This window comes from Lepidochelys olivacea (assembly GCF_965140295.1).
Source record: "Lepidochelys olivacea isolate rLepOli2 genome assembly, chromosome: 1".
Taxonomy (NCBI): Eukaryota; Metazoa; Chordata; order Testudines; family Cheloniidae; genus Lepidochelys; species Lepidochelys olivacea.
The window spans coordinates 278,661,025-278,684,773 of NC_140411.1; the positions used below are offsets into that span (position 1 = coordinate 278,661,025).

At 40.0% G+C, this 23,749-nt stretch overlaps 1 protein-coding gene across 2 annotated transcripts in view; it reads right to left on the bottom strand.

The window, feature by feature from the left end:
* Positions 1 to 23,749, bottom strand: part of TMTC2 (transmembrane O-mannosyltransferase targeting cadherins 2) — a 378,380-nt gene that overhangs the window by 14,575 nt on the left and 340,056 nt on the right. The window contains exons 11-12 of one of the 2 annotated variants that reach the window (XM_084639749.1): positions 18,291 to 18,354; positions 1,647 to 1,789 (exon numbers count right to left, since the gene is read on the bottom strand). In XM_084639749.1, coding sequence (XP_084495875.1) covers positions 1,730 to 1,789; positions 18,291 to 18,354 — 124 coding nt within the window. In that variant the 3' untranslated portion in view covers positions 1,647 to 1,729. Of the gene's footprint in view, positions 1 to 1,646; positions 1,790 to 18,290; positions 18,355 to 23,749 lie in introns of those variants that run through there. The other variant, XM_084639748.1, reaches the window with a different exon arrangement.

A 23,749-nucleotide genomic window follows, 5' to 3' on the forward strand; every position in this document is an offset into this window, starting at 1 on the left:
GCTTTAACTTGTATGTAATGGTCAGTGGGTCAGAGAAGTGCCCAGTGCAGAGAGAGTACCCAGGAGTCGGGACACCCTAGCCCCTGTCCTAGGTGAGCGCAGCAGGGTTGGGGGTCGAGCCCCTAGGAATCCTGGGCCCAGCCTTGTTGGGGTTACGAGGATTCTCCCAGACAGGAGAGTGGAAGGGGAGTCCTCAAGGGCAGGGAGGCCACTGAGTAAAGGAAGTGGGAGCGAGGTCTCAGATCCTTTCGCTAGCCCATTTCACCAGGGTAGTGCAGAAGCCAGGAAAGTTCCCCACAAGAGCGGGACTATTCCCCCGCTTACACATGGGTTGATCAGAACTCTTGAATTTTCCAGTCAAGTATCAGATCAAGTTTAAAGTTCTCGTTGTGGCCTTCATGCATGTCAGTGGATTAAGAATGAGCTATTTAAAGACCGACTCCCACTGCAGTACCAAGATTTCCCAAGGCTGCTGAAACCCTCATGGGCAATGGAACTCTCAATGATTGGGGTGATGCCAGCAGAAGAAGGAGACACTGCTTTCTCATCAGTAGGCCCACAGCTGAGGAACTCCCCAATCATTCAAAAAGAAAAGAGGCTGTCCATAAACCTGAGTATCTTTAAAACAAAGTTAGAGTCCCATCATCTTTGCTAAAAGAAAAGGAGGACTTGTGGCACCTTAGAGACTAACCAATTTATTAGAGCATAAGCTTTCGTGAGCTACAGCTCACTTCCTCAGATGCATATCGTGGAAACTGCAGCAGGCTTTATATATACACAGAGAATATAAAGCCTGCTGCAGTTTCCACGATATGCATCTGAGGAAGTGAGCTGTAGCTCACGAAAGCTTATGCTCTAATAAATTGGTTAGTCTCTAAGGTGCCACAAGTCCTCCTTTTCTTTTTGCGAATACAGACTAACACGGCTGCTACTCTGAAACCTATCATCTTTGCTGCAGCTTTCTCATAGCAACAATAATGATAAAAGGAGCAACCAATCCTCCCCACCCTCACCCGAGAGCATTTTATTAAAATGCAGGAGATAAGAGAGGAAAAGATAAGAGAGGAAGATAAGATAAGAAAAGATAGAAAGATAGATAAGAAAGAAAAGAAGAAAAGATAAGAGAGGAAAAACCTGCAATTTTACATACGCCTGGAGAAGGGGGAAGTCGAGAGAGTACTCTGATCTATGTATAGACCAGTCAATAGGTTTATGCAGCGATGTGTGTGCATAAGCAGACACAGACCAGTCTTGCCATTTGATAATTTTGGGTGGAATCACAACAAACTACTGAATTTCCCTGGGAAAAAGGTGTTCATGTAGCATTTTTGGTCCAGAAAATCTGAGGAAGTTCTATCAGAAAGCTTGACCTTATGAGATTTCCAACATTTAGACACTAGAGGTTTTGGTGATGATGAGCTACTTGTATATTATTTTGATTGGTTTGTCATGCTTTGGGGCGGGTGTGTGTGTGTGTGGATATAGTTGCTTTGAACTCCAATAACAAGCAGTCAGAATCTCACAACATACTGCATTAATTTTATAGGAATGCATAATAACATAGGGAACATGACACAGTCATTGGTTAAAACACAGTAACAAGCACTAGTGTATAAGAACCTAAGCAAGACCGGAAAAAAAAACCAAGCTGGCCACGAATGAGATTTATTAATTACAGAAGGAATTTTTAGCTAAATTTTGGGCTTCCTATTTACAGTTTACTTTTGAACTAGCTCACTACTGGCAATACGATGAAGCAATTCCAACAATTCACGCTTCCACAGTTGTGCTGGAAGGAAAAGAAACGTACAGTTTATCAAGTGAAGTTAAAATGATTTCAGTACTTTAGATGTTGATCAATAACATCTAAACACAACTCCAAAACGCTAGAAAAAAATTGCTTCTGTTTGCTGTAAATTGTGCAGCATAGAGTTGCCGAGGCAATCCCCCAAGGCAGAGCTGGATAAAAATACCCTCCACAATCTTGTTAATAAATGAATAAATAAATATATCTTTAAGATGATCTACAGTGCAAAGAATATTTTTGCCAACAGAGAGACACTAGTGAAGTTGTCAAGAGGAACCTAGGGCATAAATATTTGTTTTCTTATGAACTGCAAACTGTAATTCTAGAAGCGATATGTTTTTCTTTCCCTCCCTTTGCTTTGCCCCCTCTCAAGATCATCCAGTTGATTTAATCTGAACTAGACTGAACTGTTTTGCCTAAATTCTGTCCCACACTCATTTTCACTCATGGGGGGCAGTGGAGCAGTGGGCAGTCAGGAATATGGCAATCTGGTAGTCCTCTTAGGAATTCTGTGAAATACAGTTTTCCATGTAATACACATAAATTAATGTCTCACTTGGCAGTGTGTAACCTGCAGGTCTTTTCAGTGTAGTACTCAGCAAATAAATCAACACTGCAAGTTAAAATTATGAACTTACGGGTTAAGTGTGACTATTTGATTTTGATACTTGGTGTCTGAAGATTTATTAAGACAGCAGTTCCCAAACTGTGGTCCCTGGACAAATGGGGGTCAGCCCACAAGGTGCTAGACACTTGCCACACACCTTTAAAAAGTTATGACTTGCCCCTGCCAGTGCTGTCTTAATTTGACAAAATTGATCTATTATACGGTGTCGTATACATTTGTAGTACTATGTAAGTAATAAATATTAATAACCATAAGGGGTACATTTTAAAATGTTGTGTAGAATATTAAAGCCACATACACTACTTTCAAAGTTTGTTCCTAATTGTTACCTATCACTAAATACTAGCTAATGAATATTAACTTTGCAGAGCCTTCCTATCACACTTTTTAAAATGAATATGGTCACAGGGTGCTGTCATCTATGACCAATGTTTTCTTTTTAAAATTTGCTCTTTTTGAAAAATGCAAGAGGAAAGTTGACCTTCTGCTGAAGCACTAGACTGGGAATCAAGAGATATAGGTTCAATACCTGACTCTGCCACAGATTTCCTGTATTGCATTAAGACTGGAAAGTACTTCATCTCTACCTGCCTTAGTTCACCATCTCCAAAATATTGCCCCTCTCTCCCTCATCTATTTAGAATGTAAGTTCTTTGAGGTAAGGACCATCTTGTACTATGAAAAGTGCCTATGCACGATGGGGCCTCTCAATGCTAATATAATACAAATACTAATACTATTAATCATAATAATGTGAGAATTTCCACACTTCTGAAATTTGATCATTTTGGAGAACATGTTTAACCATATATCTAGCTAGGATGTTAAAGTATTCAATGGCAAAAACAAAATCAAGAACACAACTACATTAACAAAGAGTTAAGATTGCTTGGTGGTATGTTATCCCCTTGAAGAATGTTGAGTTGAGCAAAACTCAACTTCTGAAAACCAGGAAATGCATAGTTAAGGTTGCTCTTGCAACCTTATCTCTGCCCTTTTTCAGCAATGCCCCAGTAAGCCCCGTTAAACATACTATTACTCTGTCAACCTCACAGGTGCTGAAATGTACAAGCTCTTCATCTCCTTTTATGACCCATTCTCTCTTACCTACAGTATTCCATATAACACTAAAGGACACTTTTTTTTCTTTATTGTCGTATGCACATTGTAGTCTTTCCAGACCGCACACACAAATGAAGATGTGAACCTGTTTTTAAATACCATTCACAATTCGGGTCCCCAAAACACTTAGTGGGTGCCATGCACTACCTTGGGTAAAAACTGACCACCAGAGACCACTGTGTCCTGCATCACAGTGACAGTTCTATCTCTGGCTCTGTGCAAAAAAACCTACAAAATTTTTGGAAATGGCTATTTTTTTCAGCACTTATATCTCTACAACCCCTAGCTCAAAGGACCCCAAATGTGGATAACAACCCTGCCCTGCACCCTCCTGAGGCACAGCGAATTTCAACAGAATCCAACAATGCATGCTGATTTTAGAGGACTTAGAAAGATCAAGTGGGTGGTGGGTGAAATTCTGTGGCCTGTGTTGTACAGGAGGTCAGACTAGATGATCATAATGGTCCTTTCTGACCTAAATATCTATGAATCAACCTTTAAACAAAACTTGTGATGCATACTTAACCACAGTGGTGTTGCCATGACACTACAATATGTACTCTGCCACTGTAGAATCTGAGCTTCCCCATCAGGTCATGTGTAAATTAAAACCCAGTAATGCTTAGTAGCCTCTCCTTGGAGCCCTTGTTAATTCCCAAAGAGCAAAATTTCATATTCTATGTGCACAAAGTGTTTTCTTCCTCTATTAAGGGTAAAAGTACAGTGCCAAATCTGTGAATCATCAAAAATTCACCTGCCAAAACCAGGATTTCCAAACAGAACTAAAGGACAAAAGAGCTACTGACTTTCCAAAAATCTCAACAGAAAGGTTTAAATATATAGACAGGTATAATATATATGAAGTTACAGTACACAGAGGTGGAGGAGAGTTCAACTTCTGCTCTGGTAACCCATGTCTCCTCCCTAGAAATAACAATAATTCAGATAAATGTCTGATTTCAGAGTAGCAGCCATGTTAGTCTGTATCCGCAAAAAGAAAAGGAGGACTTGTGGCACCTTAGAGACTAACAAATTTATTTGAGCATAAGCTTTCGTGAGCTACAGCTCACTTAATCGGAGAGACACTCAATGTACCTGTATGTGAACTCACTTCAAATTTTTATTATGGGGTAGGATATTTTTTGTTTTTATCGAAAGGGACCTTTTCTTTAATATTGGGATTGTTTTAAATTAGTGTAAGGTAGTGAGCTACTACAGCAGGGCTCTGTTGCAAGCCAATAAGTCTGGTTAAATACAGTTACTTACAGTTCCAGAACTGGAGACAATTATATACCAAATGTACCCAAGAATTAGCAGAACTGTCTCAGCTTAGTAATTATAGCTGCTTACTCTCCATTTTGAGGATATGTTACAAAAATATCAGAAATATCCATTTAAATGTATGCTTTGTGGTCCACTACAGCTGACAGTGGCATCATGTGTTTCAACTTCTTAAAGACAGTGGTCCAGATAGTTCCAGAGAAGGGGACTTTCTAATAGGGAAATGAGAGTTCCTCCCTCCTCATCACATCACCACATCTGGCTTCAGCATCCCTCAAAAAGAAGTTAATACAGCTTGGGACTACAGCAACTTTTCTCAAGTTCCATGGGATGATGTGTGTCCTCTCCCACACACCTGTCTAGCTCCAACCCATCCACTTCTCCTGTGTGGATCTTGACATACGCAGCGAGCCCCCTCCATATGCAGATCTCAGCAGGCACAATACAGCCCAGTGTCAATGTGTTTTTCCTGAATGCAGCCACTTAGATATTCTATAAGAAACAGCTGTGTCAAAAGGGCCAAGTCAAAAATGCTGGACAGATATAGCACATGATAGTTGTCAGAGCAACGTTATTAGTGGCACAGATGCTCACAGTAGGAGATCTTTATTGCTCTGAACAAACCCAATCTAGCCCCTTAGCACTATGGCAATAAAGATACAGAGCTCAAGGAGAAATATTCAAGTAGATATAGCAACCTGCCTCTAGAAATCATTCCTAGAGTGGAAAATACATCAGCACTGTAGGCTAGACAGAAAATTAGGAAGTTATTTATTGCAAAATACCCTATTGGGTATGTAGAGTTGCTAAGTTTATTTAATGAGCATTAAAATCCATGTCCTTTTCAGCTCTAATTGGATGATAAATTCCTTGCATTGTTTCCAGAATCAGCATTGGAATACTCTATTAGGAGAAAACCTTGATGGATTTTTTTTAATTGAGTTCAAACAGATGGCTTAATTTCTGAAATGCTAATTTACTGCTGTGAGTTCTATATTTCATGGCACTTTATTTTTGATTGACACTAAGGGCTACGTGCACAAGGTGTAGACAATCCTGCTTTCTATAGGAAGTGAGGTCGGCAGCTCTGCACTCACAGTTGTATTACTACAGGACTGTGAAACACAATCCAGTGCATAGGTCAGACCGTGATGCATCTTTTCCTAATCTGGGGAGTCCAACAAAATATAGCTTAACTGGCTACTGCCTCCCATCACCTCCAAAGCATGATGATCCCTTTTCTATAAAATCAGTATTAGAAATCTAGAATGTGGCATCCCATTAATTAGATTCACAGACCTGCTTTTTTAATTATTCATTAGATGAGTTATACACTTCAGTACAGATATAACCATTATACAGTTATTCTGCATTCCCATCCTGCACAATAATCTTGGGAATCTATCTATAAAGACCTGGATGATATACGATAGGAAATAAACCTGCTATCGGAGAGACAGACCTAGATGACCTCACGATTTTTTTCGGTCTCTAATTTTGCTTACGCACTGGGCATATCCAGACATTGAACATAAAGACATTATATGCATTTTCATGATGTATATCCAAACTCAAAAATGGCTGATTTATAAACCTGTGGTTACTTGGGCCTCCATTCAGCATGGTACCTGTGCTTGAAGTTTGGCATGTGCCTATCTTCTGAACTGGGGTCTTGAAGGTAAAATTCAAAATAATTACTCAACTGTGAAATTTTATGACAAATTCTGCATTCTAATCCCAAACAAGCAGTCCTTAAAGCAAAATTTCCTGGTAGCTAAGTAGCAAGAGTACCTTAGAATATGGGTAACAATGCTAATAAAAATCATGCATAGTTTTGTGCAATTAAGATCTTTTATGTACATTCATTTATTCACACAAACAGATTTTGCATACTATGGTAGAGGTAGTATGTATTGAGAAATTTACCACCAAAATGTTTTGTTTTACATACATGTGTTTTCTGACAGAAAAATACTTTTTTATGAAGTTCTAAGGAAATCTACTCTACTGTGCCACTTACAGATAATAGGACAGCCCAAAGATTTTCATTATACGTATTACATCCTTGCTATGAGCTAAATACTATCTGAAAAAATATTACACAGTAGATCAGTGATCAGAAAGATTCTCCTTCTAATTAACTAAAAATATTAAATTATTATTCTTAAAATTATTAAAATGAATTGATGATTTTCTGGTGAACAAAGGGTTAATTAATATCAAATTGGTCAGATTATTTTATAATTCCTTGCATACCCTCATTAAATTCCTATTAACATAATTATCCAAATTCTATAGTTTATACAACCTACACAAATTAGATACACAATGTAAGCATTCTAGCAATAATAAGGATGAGAAAGATTTAATATATAGGGTAAAAGGGCAAAAATGTTCATAGATGAAAAAATTTTAGGAATGCACCGCCACTGTCATACTACGTTAACAAAACAAATCTCATGAAAACAAGTCTCTTTCCCTCTGCAGAGTATTTCTGTATAAACAATTTTGCTGTTTGAAAAATAACTTTCATAATTATTGTCTCATATTTTGCGTTATTTTTTTAAAAGAGTACCAGTAATTAAAGGGTTTGATTTTCTTTCAACAGGGAGGCAAATCAGGAGCAACTCCAGTGAAGCCAACAATGTGACATTTGTGTAAATGAAAGAAGAATCATGTCCAAAATGGTTTGCCTGCACACACACTAAATAACACAAGTTCAGTTAAACACTTTTTTTGTATATTTTAAACTTTGTTTCAAGTAGTTAAGGTTACTCAAGTGTGACATCCAGCCAGTGTATCCTCTTAAAATAGGAAATACTAAATTACGGGACATCTCTTAACCAAACCTTAAAGTCCTCACAACAGGGTTCCAGTGATTGCTTTAAATAGGATCAGAATTTGAATATTTAACTGTTTTCACTGTTAACTAAACAAGAGTGTCTGCAGAAAGATTTCTTTCTAAATGGAAAGAGCTTCTGTCTGTTTTCTTTGTCTATTTTTGTTCTCTTAAATTAAAGCTGAGAACAGTCCTATTGTGGTTTGAAACCTCCCAGAGCCACAGCTCACACATGAAGATGGAACACAAGAATGTTAGGGAAAGGATCTAAGCATTCCATACTACGGAATACTGTGTTCAGTTTTAGAGCCTTTGCTTTTACAGAGTTGCTAGCTGGCATGAGTATGTGCAAAGCGTCATAGGGGATGATTGTAAAATAGTCTCATGTATTTCCCAAAGGAAATTCAGTGTTTTCCACAGCTGAACTTGCTTTTCAAATTAGACAACTCATCTGGATATTCCACTTCAGTATGGCTGGTAAATATCCAGTTTTAAATATAATCTTTCCAAGAACCTGTCTTCTGGGAGGTACCTTGTCCCCAGGCAGAGATTGTTACGAGGGGGGATATTTGAATAAAGACAAGAGAGAAGCACTAATCTTCACTAGTACAAGGGCTCTTCAAGATCAAGCACATCTTTGGGATCTTCTGACAGGCAACTGTGTACAAGGTATTGATACAGTTTAAAAGTGTTTAATAGGAGTTGGAATGAACCATCACCTAATAGCTGAAGGGAAGCAGGCTGTACCCCTGGCAAATGACCCTAAGCAGGGGCCAGAGAGTGGATCAGCACGTGGGTTAAAGGCAGCCCAGTCAAGAGAACAGCAGGGGCTGGAGCCTGTGTAATTTTCCCTGCCCTCCCACCATAAGCAGGTGACAGGAGGGGAGGAATCATTGTCAGGCCTGTCCATGAGATGAGGAGAGGAATCTGCAGAAGCTCCTTTCACTGCTGAAGTGGGATGGTGTGCGGAAGTCTCACAGGCAGATGGTGTTGGTAGCAGGGAACTAGGCAGGTATGCATATGGTGCACATAATCCTGGCAGCTCAAGCAAGCAGTAGGAGTTTCAACACCATGGAACAGCTCACCTTTGTATTTTCTGGACATCCAGAAGCAAGTTTGGGGACAGACTTGGAAGTACACATCTGTATTCATTTCACAGTTTACTGGATGCAGGACCAAAAATGGGTCACATGGTAACCACATAGTATCAATTTTGGGTAAACAAAAAGTGAGTAGAAGGAATGCTGAAGAATCCATTCCTGCCATGAGTGCCACAACTGACATATTGGAAGCTGGGACCAAGTTTATGAAGATTGACTTCAGCAAATAGGGACTGGTCTTCAGTGAAGATGATCAGACTGAATTGCTTAAGATTCAGTCATCTTCCACGGACTCACCTCTGCTGTAGTCATTGTTCCTACCCAGGCTAATTGAAAGGGCTTGCAAAGATTCAGGAGGAAGGCAAATAGGGAAATCTGGTGTTTGTGCAGCATAAGGAAGAATTTACAAGCTAAAGCAAATTTTGATTATATATGTTTGCCTGGGATTATCAGGCTGGACAGAGATACATGTTGGAAAGAAGATCTGACATTTACTATTCATTTTTTAAAATTTATTATTCTTCTTGTATGCAGTGACACAAAGTTCCTGCTCTACCTTGGTGGGTCTTGCACTTATTTGGCGGATTTGCTCGCCTTGGAGCTTCATGGCAGCCCTCAGCTTGGCTGTTTTTCTGAATTCACAGTCCAGGTTGACTCCTCCTGTGTCTGACCAGGAGTTGGGAGGATTTGGGGGGAACCCGGGCCCGCCCTCTACTCTGGGTTCCAGCCCACGGCCCTGTGGAATGTAGCTGTCTAGAGTGCCTCCTGGAACAGCTGTGCGACAGCTGCAACTCCCTGGGCTACTTCCCCATGGCCTCCTCCCAACACCTTCTTTATCCTCACCATAGGACCTTCCTCCTGGTGTCTGATAATGCTTGTACACCTCAGTCCTCCAACAGTCCGCGTTCTCACTCTCAGCTCCTAGTGCCTCTTGCTTCCAGCTCCTCACACGCACGCCACAAACTGAAGTGAGCTCCTTTTTAAACCCAGATGCCCTGATTAGCCTGCCTTAATTGATTCTAGCAGCTTCTTGATTGGCTGCAGGAGTTCTAATCAGCCTGTCTTAATTGTCTCCAGAAGGTTCCTGATTGTTCTGGAACCTTCCCTGTTACCTTACCCAGGGAAAAGGAACCTACCTAGCCTGGGGCTAATATATCTGCCTTCTATTACTCTCCTATAGCCATCTGGCCTGACCCTATCACAGCAGACATCAGAGCTCAATTTCCAGGTTCAGTAACCAGATAATAGCCCCTGTATCAAAAGAATTGTATACCACCCTTCAGATGTTGAGTTGGGCACTCTTCCACCACAGGAGCTATTATCTTCAATGCTGCCCAACAGTCACAGCATGGAGAGGCTAATCCAGTGCATAGTTGCAGCAATTCTGGATGAGCCAGAGAGTAGCATCTTGATCCTGATCCAGGATTGACAACCAAGCAGACAAGAAGGTAGGTGCAGTGATGCACTCCTGAATTTACTTATTCTGTTAGACTCTTTTTCCCACGATGGTTCCCCCCCTAGAAGAACAAGTTCACTGCCTTCACATGGCACCCTCAGTCAGGAGCAAAAGCAAAGCCAATGTAGATGAAATGCAAAATTGAAATTCAAGTTCTCATCATAAAAAGAGAAAGACAAAGTTAAATTTATAATACTAGAGAAGCTACCTATCCCGTCTTTATGCCATAAATTAAAAAACATTAACAACACTGACTATACGGAAGCATGCTTCTCCTGGGAGGGCTATGTAAAAATAACACAGTAAATGGTAGGGGTTTCCAGGAATCTAGGAAGACAATCTACTTTCAACAATTAGGCAGTTCCATACCTAGTAGAGATTTGATTTCATGATGAAGGATCTGATATTGCATGTATGATGTTGGTCATGAAATCCATATCACAAGCATTTGGAAAAACATGGCATACTGCACTTTTTAGAAGTGTTTACATATTGTATTGCACTAGCCATTTATATCAACCCTTCAAGTCAAGAAATGCTTTAGTTTTCCACAACATGATTAGGCTATCCAGTGGTGACTGTATTTGTTTTGCCTAAAGGTGCAGTTCTCCTTACCCACTCATTCTATGTGTGTGTCTTTGTGTCTGTTGTTACAGTAAGATATTTAATCAAACCCCTTTGAAGTGGTAGAGTGGAAACAGCTGTATCTGACAATGTGCTGATGACGTGGGACTTAAAGCTGTCAAGAGCTGCAGATTGCAAGCAGCACTAGGAGGGTAGTGGCTTGCAGGTCATGGCATCTTCAAGAGGAATGTATCTAAACCAATCAGCTCAAGGTAGTGGCTCCAAGTCTCAAAGATCTGGTGAGCTTTCATTTAATACTCCAGAGGCCATTCTTCAAAGTGCCCTTTCTTTTCAAGAGTGATGGCCAGATGTGAAGGAGCTTTGGGGGGATTTGTTGTCCAAGTTCAGACTTTTAAGAAATTAGGAATGCTACATTATTACGCAAATGGTGTCCCGACAAATAAATAGAAGTTAAGTTTGAATCAATATCTCATGTTCTGGAAAAGGATATCAGATTAAACAAGTTTCTAGATGATTGATTTTTCTTCAACAAAATTAGCTTGAAGCACATTTTCAAAATGCCTAACAACATATTAAAAGAATTTCGTGGTTTCGGAGTATCACAAAGGAATGGTAACTAGATGATATCTCTAAGAACAGATCTTTCTCAGTAATATTCCCATTTATATCAATTATGGGGGAACAGCTAAATGTCTAGAAATTCTCTTCCTGTATTTCTTGTTGTGCAGTGGCATTTGTTATCACCAGGCTGGGTTAACATTTTCCCAGTTAACACTCATTGAGAATAATATTGCTAGAATTAACAGTCACACATGTGTAGTGATTGAGAAGATCTAATATGATTTACCCATGGTAAATAAAGATAAATAAAATCAGAATGTATTGTTCACGCAATAGCCTTGTGACAGAAAAGAGCATAAGTAGGCTGGAGGACATGTATCTCTTTTAAAAATACAATTAAAACAAAAACAGCTTTGCATTTTTGTAGTGATTACTATATTTTACAGAAGTTTATGCTCTCCTGAAATTTGATTGGATGAAAATTGTTATAAGTGACATTAGCATATCTCTGTTGATAATAGGGCTGACACATGAATATTCTTAAGGTGGAACTAATAACAGGCAGAATGTTTTCTTCCTGCTTCAGGGCTGCACCTCATATTCTACTGCTGTTGGGCTGCATTTTCATAATTCTTGTAGTCCAAAATTTCCAATATTTTCGGAAGCAACCAGAGTAGGAAAATAAGCATTTCCAATATTTTTCAATACAATCACAGAATCATAAAATATGTAGAGTGGAAGGGACCTAAAGATGTCATATAGTCCATCCTCCCATGCTGATAGGGTACCTACACACTCCCTGATGGGTGTGTTCCCAACCTGTTCTTAAAAGCTTTCAGAGATGGGGATTCCACAATCTCACTTGGTAATCTATTCCACAACTTAACTCTCTTTATAGTTAGAATGTTTTTCCTAATATCTAACTGATAACTCTCTTCTTTGTACCAGGCCTAAAGATATTTGAAGACAGTTAACAAGTTTCTCCTCAGACTTCTTTTCTCCAGACTAAACATGTCTTGTTTTATAACCTTTCCTCATAGATGAGGTTTTCTAAACCTTTTATCATCTTTTTGCTCTCCTCTGGACTCCCTCCAATTCATGAATATCTTTCTTAAAGTGTGGTGTCCAAACCTGGACACAGCGCTCGAGCTGAAGACTCTCCAGGGCTGACTAGAGCAGCACAGTTACCTCCCATGTCTTACAGAAACACTTCTAGTCTTTTTTTTTTTTTTTTTTGCAACTACACCACATTGTTGGCTTTTATTCCCTTTGTGATCCACTATAACCCCCAGATCTTGTTCAGCAGTACTACTGCCTAGACAGTTATTCCCCATTTTGTATTTCTTCATTTGATTTTTCCTTCCCAATTGAAGTACTTTGCACTTGTCCTTGTTGAATTTCATCTTGTTGATTTCAAACCAATTCTCCAATTTATCAAGGTCCTTTTGAATTCTAGTCCTGTCCTCCAAAGCACTTACAACCCCTCCCAAACTGGAAATTTTATAACCATACTCTTCACTCCATTATCCAAGTCATTAATGAAAATACTGATCAGTCCTGGATTCAGGACATATCCCTGGGAGACCTAACAGATACATCTTACAATCACAAGTTTATTCAGTGATGAAAGCTTTTACCAGGATTTTTGAAGGATTTCACTGTACATCAACCTGATCTTTAAAACACAATCCTATTACTGTATTAGTTTGTCTATTTCAGATTGAATATTTCTCCTCTTGCCACCAAACTCTTTTTCCCCCTCACTCTGAGCATTGAGCCTTTTTACAACTACTACAGTAAAAATGAATTAGTTCAGCAGCAGAGAGCAAAGTGGCTCAAGATGAAGAACTTTATTGCAGTAGCCTCTGCTGCTTACAGCTGTGCCCTAACCTTATGGCAATGTACAAAACAGAATAGATGTGCAAGAAACAAATGCTCCAATAGAGATGAAATACTCTGTCTACAAAAACTACAGTATTAGTCAAGTGAGTAATTCAGGGTGAAAGTCACACAATGTGAGACTATCTATTCATTGCTACAGATAGCTGAAACAATTTTCACAAAACAAGAACCAGCTTGAACCTTTGCTTATCCCGCAGATTGAACAGACTATAAAGCCAGAACGGACCATTGTGATCATCTTGTCTGACCTCCTGTATAATACAGGTCATAGAGCTTCCCTGAATTAACTCCTGTACCCAGAGTCCCTTGCAGTCTTCTGCTGGGGCAGCTCACTTGTGCTTAAGTCCATGCCATCACATCTTCACTACTATTGTTAACCATGCTTGTTAGATTAAAGTTAGCATAGGTATGCTTACCCATGCTACAATCACCCCTCAGTTTACAGTGTAGCTGTACACTAGTCTAGAGTGAATAATTAAAAGTTATGAATAAAACAGTAAGGTATGGAAAGGTCAGCAGAATTGAGACAGAAACAAAGTAAACTGATAAGAAAAAGTTTGATCTGTGTAAGAATTAGGGACCGATATCTGCCAAGTGTCATGCACCTTGTAGGTGTGTCATCCATTCCTACTTTCAGCTTTCCCCGGGGGTAATCCATCCGGAAAACCTATCCCCCTCTATCCCTTCCCCCAAGGCCTCACCCTCGCTCTGCCTCTTTTGCCCCCACTCCATCCCTTCCGCCTCTTCTTGCCTCCACTCTGCCCCCCACCCTGCCTCTTCCCATCCCTGCTCCACCCCTCCCCCAACCATACCCCTGCCCTCGCTCTGCCTCTTCCTGCCCCTGCTCCTCCCTCTCCCCCCAGCACCTCCCGCCTGCTGCCAAACAGCTGATTAGCGGCAGGCGAGAGGCACTGGGTGGGTAGGGGAAGAGCTGATCAGCAGGTGGCTAGTGGGTGCTGAGCACTCACTATTTATTTTCCTGTGGGTGCGCCAGCCCTGGAGCACCTATGGAGTCAGTGTCTATGTCCTGCACAATCAGTATGATATCACACATATTTTTATGAGAGAAAAAGACATCCACACTATGCCATGTGGCCTAAAGGAAGGTGCACTGAGCTACCAGCTGAAAGCCCACAAATTCTAATCCTAGTTTTCTACTCACTTCTCTTAATATATCTATCTACTTCATGACCCTTATTAACCAAGACCTCACACCTCTACCTTAGGGGAGGTATAACTATCATTCATCCATTTTCTAGCTAAGATAACAGAGATTGGACAAGGTCATGTCAGGCAGAGCTGTTAACATAAACAAGCTGTCTACAATGACAGACCCGGGCCCTCATCCACTTTGCTACACTGCCTTTCCAGGTGAAATGGGCCAAATAATCTCTTTGTGTAACCCATGCCAAGAGCGTGGGTCTTGGTTGCTCTCAAGTGGCTAGAACATATACAGAGGTTAATGAGTTTGTTACTGCATCCATACTAATGGGAATGGTCCATTAGTTGAAGTGGCAGGCATTCATGCTTTTAGATCTAAAGATCCCAGGTTCAGTTGCTTTAGATCAATGGTGGGCAACCTGCAGCCCACGGACTGCACACAGTCCGTCAGGGTAATCCGCTGGCGGGCTGCGAGACAGTTTGTTTACACTGGTTCACTGTTGGTTCACCATTCCGGTTTGGTTCACCGTTCCCGGCCAATGGGAGCTGCAGAAAGCGGCAGCCAGCACGTCCCTGTGGCCTGCACCTCTTCCCACACTCCCAACGGCCAGGAACGGCAAGCCGCAGCCACTGGAAGCTGCGGATGGCCATGCCTGCGGACGGTCAGTGTAAACAAACTGTCTCGCGGCCCGTCAGCGGATTACCCACCACTGCTTTAGATGACCCAAACAGATGCCTTTACACTTGTCTGTGTAGTCTCTTATCACTAATCATACTCTACTCCCAGAGTCAGGACTCCGGAGAGCCAGCTAGTTCACAAATAGTTGTATTGCCCTCATAGAGGATAAGACCATGGCTTCCCTGTCACTTACTCCAATAGCAGATGTGGCAGTGGTCTATGCTGTGCATCTGAGGGTTGTATGTTCAAACACAGTGGCTGATCCATGCTGGAGGAAAATCTATGGAAGTTAGTGTGTGGACCCTGGCATAATTGTTTAAATGACTTTATATTGCAAAAAAGTATATTTAGAGGTTAATTTGGACATTCTGTCAATATTGGTTTTATTGATATACTTTTAGTTTTTGTATTTTGGTTAATGGGAATAGTCCCTTTAAGAGCAGGGTGGAGCACAGATGGCCTTGTATGAGGAAGACAGAGCAGCGTGTTGGAGATGTGGGAACTTGTTTAATAAACCAATCTTTCCAGAAAGCAATCTTAATGCCTGAAGGTGTAATACTAGCATTTATTAGGAGGCTAAAAGCCTCAGAACATTGTTTAATAAGCTTCAGAGCCTTTTGCCTATAGGTCACCAGTATGAATCCGTCCTAACTCAGTAGGAATTAAGTGTTGTCTCCCATTAATGCAAGTTTGGTGGCCCTTATATGCAATGAGTTTGGTGGGTCTTAATTCCAGCAGCCACAGTACAAATGCACCAACATACTTTGCACTGATTGTCAGACATAACAGAGAGGCCAAGAACTTCATGGACTTTGGAAAATGAGCTACCCCTATTGCCCTAGATCAGGGGTTCTCAAACTTCATTGCACCACAACCCCCTTCTAAAAACAAAAATTACTTTACGACCCAGGAGAGGGGACCGAAGCCTGAGCCCACCCAAGCCCCACTGCCCCAAGTGGTGGGCCCAAAGCCTGAGCCCCACCGCTCTGGGCAGGGGGACCAAAGCTGAAGCTCAAGGGCTTCAGCCCCAGTCACGGGGTCTGCAACCTGAGCCCCGCCGCCCAGGGCTGAAGCCCTCAGGCTCTGGCCCTCAGCAGGGGGGCTCGGGCTTCAGCCCCGGGCCCCAGCACGTCTAAGTCAACCCTGGCGACCCCATTCAAAGAGCATTACAACTCACTTTGGGGTCCCAACCCACTGTTTCAGAGCCACTGCCCTAGATTACTTTCCTCTACATCAGAGCTGAGGAATGCTGGCAGGGCAGTGTTTGGAAAGCTTTCACTGTTGTTCCTCTGTGGATAAATAGTTCCTTCATCAGGACTGCATGACATTAAATCCACAAAGTGTTTAAAGCTGGAGTCTTAAGGTCACGTACAAATTGTTGCACATATGCAACATAGCTCATTAAATTATTTGCATAAAGTATTATTTGCATAACCCCTTTTTCTCCTTTCCACTCCCCCAGAATTAATTGGCAGTAAATGGTTGAAAATGAAGATGGTTACTCAAATTAAACTGAAAAGATTACATGCTTTTAATTTCTTTCTCTTCCTAAATAAATGATCTGAGGTCCTGCATGCTGCCACTCCCCTTTAAAATAAACCTCCAGAAGTTACCTGAAGAGAGAATGGAAGTTATTCTGATGATGAAGCACCATATCACTGGAATAAAGCCAGTGCTCAGTGGAATACCTTTGATACGCTACCCTCAAACTGTACTGTATTCTCCAAATTTCAGATGCCTATAGAAATAGACAGCAGATTTCTAAAAGACCTTTTGAGAGTAAAATGAGTAAATGAAAATTGAAGAATGGTGGTTGTACCAACTGTGTACCATTTGAGCTGCTTTCTAACATTTAAGATGTCCACAGTCAAAGAAAGTATTAGGACTTCTTAGAAGCATGCAGAAAATGCTTCAGTTCCCCAAATGGAAACTAACAAAGTGGATATGAAAGAAACAAAGAATGGAATATGGAAAGCTGTCATTGCTACAGAGAGTTGGCTAAGGATTTTTGGGTATTTAAACTATACGTTTAATAATTTCAGATAATTTGGTTTATCTTATGTATTTTTACTTTTGAGTCTGAATTTTCCTCAATTGCATTTTTTTTGTGTGTGGGAATTTTGCTGATGTTGTTTTATTCTAAAGTTACTGAAATATATTTTCAACAAGAGCTCAAAGTATTTTGTCTGGGAATATGCTTTCTAGGTTTACTTCATTATATAGCCCCAAGTGTTAAACATCTTGGGTGAGATCCTGGCCACAGTAATGTCAATAGGTGTTCTATCATTGACTTCAGGATTTCACATCTTGTTTCTAAATTGGAAAGGAAATCACATAAAATCTACAATATGGGGTAAGTAATTGTCAAAAAGAAAAAGCTGTCATTACTTTTATTTTTTTATTGAGTGTGAATTAATTCATGCAGTCCTTATTCCACATGAGTGATGCTTATCGGAACATTCTAAAGAAATAATTATCATCAAGTTTAGTGACGGTAGAAACAGGCTTTTTTTTTTTTTTTTTTTTTTTTAAAAGAGCTGTGGATAAACATGTGCATGTCCCCCTCCAGCCTCCTCCATCCCTCCGCTGCCCCTCCCCACCCCCACACCTTTCTACCTTCTCTTCAAAGTAAAAAAAAGTAGTTACTTTGCCTATAGTGCATAACAGTATGAGGTTATATCTGAGATAATAGCAACTTTGGGATTGTATAAGAACAAAACTTTCATTACAGATGAAAAGGCTGAAAATTATTTAAAATTTCTTATCTAGTATCTGGAACGCTGACAAGCTTTCCAGTCTCTGATGAAAAAGTCTGGCATTAGGAGAACCCCAAAAATCTAACACATTTGACTTTGCGTAAGTAAATCTAAGCCCGCCCCCACCGCTGCTCCAACTAATTTAAAACATAGTAGTAACATTCTACTTGTTTTTGGAACTTTATACCGAGAAGAATGAAAAAAACCCATAGTGATTAGTTTGACAAATGAAAAGCTTTATTTGATTTCTACTACTATCTAATTATTCATTAAAAGCATTCACAAATACAGGCTCAGAGATCTAACACTCCTATGATTAGTTTCTCCTCAAAGTACCACAGGATCCAACACATCTGAGTTCATCATTTTGAATAGCGTATGCCATAAAGGGAAATAAACAAACACACACTTACATTAGGTCTTAATCCTGCTGCCATTTCATAATACTTCTCTGCTGCTTCATTGAGACTGGCTTGTCTATTGGTACAGGGGAAAAAAATAAAACTACACTTAGTTTTTCTTAGGTAAACATGGAAAGTGTGCAGATGGACAACTGTATTTGCTTCCACCATTTTAAAATATCCTATTACCAAATACCAATATAAATATTATTTTTATAGCTCTGAATATCAGTTCTCTATAATGAAATGCTCTTTTTATTCTTATTCACATTTTAGTTATAATAGGATTTCAGTGTACATTGCAAAGAAATACAGTGGGCCAGATACAGTAGATCAGCTGACGCAAGTTTATGGCCCTTTGCCAGGTTACACCAGCTGAAGATCTGGTACAATATTTATAAAATTAGCCATACCTTCAAGTATTATATATGTCAAAGTTTGGGTTGTAACATAAAGCAACTCATGTCTTTATTCCCTACCGAGAACACTGTCTTAAGGAAGCTGGCATATGCACAAAACCAACCAAACAAACTGAAGGGATGCCAGGTAGGTTACGCCTTCCAACACTATTAATATTTTGGTTATTACAATCCTTAAACCAAACAGAAGGACAAGTTGTATGGCTTCCTGTACCAGGAGGTAATTAAAAAGGAGCCCATGTGTCTTATCTGTAGACTTCTCACTCTTGACAGGCGACTGTTAGCATGTTTGCCTGTTAGGGGACTAAAGATGCATTCTTTGTTAAGTTCATATTCTTATCCTGTGGCACATTGTCTTGCAGCTTTTAGAGGATGGAAGAGATGGGGGAAAAAAGGATAACAAAACTCAGATTTCATCATTTTTTCCAGAACGCTTGGATCATTTCCAGAACACTTGGATCTGCAGGTTTTACCTATGAGGTTTTTTTAAACTGTTTATTGTTCAGGGATCATAGATTGCAGATGCTAAACCTCCATTCGACTTTCCACTGGAGTTTTGAAAATTAACCACACAATGTGCTATCGGCAATTCATTCCAATCAATGCATTTTGATCAACAGTTATTGGTCTTTGGAGTAATATGGAGGAAGGAAAATCTTTTTGAAGTTTCACATACTTTTCAAGCAAGTTGAAATCATTTCCTGACAAGCAGTTTGCCACAGGAAACCCAGTTTATACCCATCAACTGTTTTAAATTACTCTGTACATTTATCAGGTCAGTGGTTGAGTGATTAGAAGTGAGTCTAAAAATATTCGTTTAGCACACTTCTGAAACATTCCTGCTGTTTTAGTCAAAGGGTGGCACTTACAATTCCTGAGCAAAAAGCTAAATTTCACAACTTAGTAAAAGACAAGTAAAATTGAATGTGTCAGGTAGCTTTTATTTCACAGAAGGTCAGGAAATACAACAATCCTAAATGCAGCAAATTTCTGTACAAACAATGTGCCTTGCCCAGGAGGCAAAGAAAAAAGGCACATTTTCCTTAGGAAAGAATTGCTTGCATATGAACATGGAATGGATTGAAATTCATGCCCCCTCTAGCCAATTGGAAATACATTACTCTCTTTTCTTCCTCAAATGTATCTTGAAACATGGACCATTAATTTTCAAGTTGAAATCAATGTGAATTTATAGTTCCTTATTAAAAATTGTTTTTTATAAATTTATTCAATCCATACTAATCTTGTGAGGAAAATGCAAGTTCTATTATTGGGGCATTCATAAACAGTTCCTTCAGCTAAGGTACAGTAGAGTTCTGATTCACATGCTCACTCGAAATCTAAACTAGAATTCATTATGTTAAGCCCTGGAATGGTTTCCCCTTGAGAAAAATAAAAGACATGGAGGTAGGAAATTGCAGTAACCCTATGCCACTAAGCAGCAAATGGCTCTGGATCAGTGTCAAGCAATGGAAGGTTTCCACTGGAGGAAGCATAATTTAGAGAAAAATTAGATACAACAGTGATAAGAATAAAATACAAGCAAGGAAAAGGAAGCCAGGAGAAACTGGGGAACAGCTAGAGAAGAAAGACTGCTTTCAATCATTATGAACTACATCCTAGGCTTTCCATGGTGCTGACCTTGAAAGCAGACCTGACTTCTGTTGCTTGACTCCTAATGCTTAAGTACAAATATCTGCTCCCTTTCACAACATAACTTGCTGTCTGGCATTTAGATCCTGGTCAGAAGCAGCCCTTAAACTAAGCCTCTAGACCAGTGATACTCAGGAGATGCAAGTGGCTCTTTAATGTGTCTCCTGTGGCTCTTTGTAGCACATGATATTAAAACACTGTGCAATTTAATTAATGTAATTTGGCTCCTGAACCACTGAGGTCTGAGTAGCACTGCTCTAAACCCACGGACTCTTATCCTTATGTATGTCTCACAGACTCAGACTTTAACACCGGAAGGGACCATCGTGATCATCTAGTCTGACTTCCTGAACATTGCAGGCCACAGAGTGTCATTTACCCACTCCTGAAATAGACTCCTAACCTCTGGCTGTGTTACTGAAGTCCTCAAATCATGATTTAAAGACTTAAGTCACAGAGCATCCACTATTTACACTAGTTCAAACCAGCAAGTCACCCGTATGCCATGCTGCAGACAAAGGCAAAAAACCTCCAGGGTTCCTGCCAATCTAACCTGGGGGGAAATTCCTTCCTGACTCCAAATAGGGCGATCAGTTAGAGCCTGACCATTTGGGCAAAACCCACCAGACACACACCTGGGAAAGAGTTGCCTGTAGTAACTCAGAGCCCTCCCCATGTAGCATCAGTTGACCATCTGTGATATCTCACAGTTGGACTTGACTAAATATGACTCGTAAATTCCATGGACACCCAAATAAAAGATAAACAATTCAAGGCTGATTCATTTAAATTATTAGGATGCTAATCAACCCTTAAAGTAAAAAAAAAATTAATTTGTCAATAAAGCGGTGATACATTATACTTGTCTAGACATGCAAATATTTCAGTGGGAAGAAGGATTGTTAACCTATGTCCACTTATAAAGCCCTGAATTGAAAGCTCCTGGTGTTAAGTTAGAATCTGGCATCTGCCCGGCCAAAGAAAAATGGGAACTTCTATGTAAGGAAAAATAATCTAGAAAGCCAGAATTTGGCACCAAGTCTTAATTCTTAAATGAAACTTTTGGTGCCATAATAAAATCATGATCAGACAGTAAACATTTCAACCTTCATCCTATTTTTATTTATGTCACACAATCACCCTCCATTATAAACCCCCGTTTTCAGTTTCTTATAACTTTGCCAAATTTTAACTATTTGGGCTAAATTTTTCATGCTGAGCATCAGGCCTCAGGCTGAAGTTTGTTTCAGACACACAGGCCCAAAATCGGAAAGGTGCAGAGGACCTACAACTCACATTGACTTCCAAAGGCCCTGAACCTGGAATGAGCCTCAGATAGGCCCACCTGTGTCACTGAAATCAAGAAACCCTACCTATTACAGAGCTCATTGCAAGTACAGGGTCTTTGTTAGGAAATATCAAATTGGCTGTTAAATCGGTACTAGCTGTTCTCTAACTCTAAGGCCTGCAATCTAACTTGCTTTATTAATATTAAGGAATAAACAGCATTTCTCTGTGATTAGTCTGTTTCAGAAAAGCTAAATGATAAATTGTATTTCTGTAAATATTTGAGTTTACATTAATATATTTCAATAAAACAACACAGTAGTCAAAGAAATATACAAGATAAGCATGACAGATCAATATTTGAGTTTAGGCAATTAGAAGTAAACTGAATTTCCTAATTTTTTATTGACATGAGTGATAACATTTTCAAATCCTGCTTTCCTTGCTGACCAGAGTCATCCCATTGAAGTAGTGGGACTGTCTGAGCAAGCCACACCAAGCCAAAAGGATTTGCTCCCGTTATGAGTACAAAGAGTAACTTTGTTAATTATTTAAATACCACTTATTCCTGTTATGTAGGAAAGTTTATATTGTGCAGAGGAATGAATGTGGATGTTTGTAGTTAAACATTTATTCTACTCTGAGTTAATGTTTGTGGGAAAAGGGTGCAAGAAAAGTTGCTCACTAAAATAAGACACACTTTAAATGCAAAAGCTACTAAAAAAATTTAAATAGTGTTTGTAGTGTTTTTGTAGTCATGTGGGTCCCATGGTGGTTAGAAAGACCAGGTGGTTGAGGTAATATCTTTTATTGGACCAACTTCTCTTGGTGAAAATTCAAAATCCAATAAAAGATATTTCTTCACCCACCTTGTCTCTCTAAAACAGTGGTGGGCAACTTGTGGCCCGCCAAGGTAATCTGCTGGTGGGCTGCCAGACAGTTTGTTTACATTTGCACAGCTGCCTGCAGCTCCCGGTGGCCATGGTTCACTGTTCCTGGGCAATGGGAGCTGCAGGAAGCGGTGTGGGCTGCAGGGATGTGCTGGCCACGGCTTTCCGTAGCTCCCATTGGCCGGGAACAGTGAATCACAGCCGCTGGAAGCTATGAGTGGCCATGCAAATGTAAAACTGTCTGGTGGCCCGCCAGCGGATTACCCTGAAGGGCTGTGTGCTGCCTCTAAAAGATGTAAGTCATTTTATATTTTTGGCTTTACAAAAACCGGACTTTACCTCAAAAATCATATTGCTATCATGTATTGCTGTTATCACCTTCCTGTCATTTTGAACCTCTTGTTCTACATCCAGGCCAACACAAATTCTGTTGTTTTTTAATAAAGAATTTATTTTAAATCCATCTCTTCTTCTATGTAACCACAGCTACAAAGGTCATCCCCTGCCTGATTAACACCTCTAATCTAACATTTTCCGCCTCACAATCCTCCAGTCCATCTAGCATCTAAAATAATCTCTCTCACTTGACAATCAGCCTGTACAACTCCTCTGTGCCACTCCATTGACTACCATTGCTTACTATCCATTTTAAAATTCTCAGCTTTGCTTTCAAGGAAGCATCCACTTACCTCTCTGTTCTGGTTTGTTGTTGCATCACACCTTGCCACCTTTAATGCTCTGTTTATAACCATTCACTTCCTTTTCTTTTCACGCATATCGCTACACCCTCTTTCCCTCTAATCCAACTGCCTGGAACCATCTCAGTTCTCTGTCATTCAAATTCATCCCGAAAACACACCTCCTCCAAAAATCCCACAAACACTTTGGGATGGATTTGGAGCTGCTACAATAACTTATGAATATATATTCTGTTAGTCTGATTGTTATTTGTTGTTTACTGTAGACAAATATTGAGTGAATTCACTAGCAGGCTTGTCAGGAAATGTAGGCAGGAAGGAGGCAACAGACCAGCTAACAACCTCTTAGCAAACATCCAGGACTACTGACTTTAATGTTGCTGCCCAGATTCCTGCTGAGCCAGCCAAACCAGTTTAACCAGACTCAGAAAACAGTAGGACTTGGGACTAGACTTTGACACACTCCAGAGAAAGGGAGAGAGAAAGTGAACCCAGAGTGTTGTAGTCTAGGACCCACTCTAAGG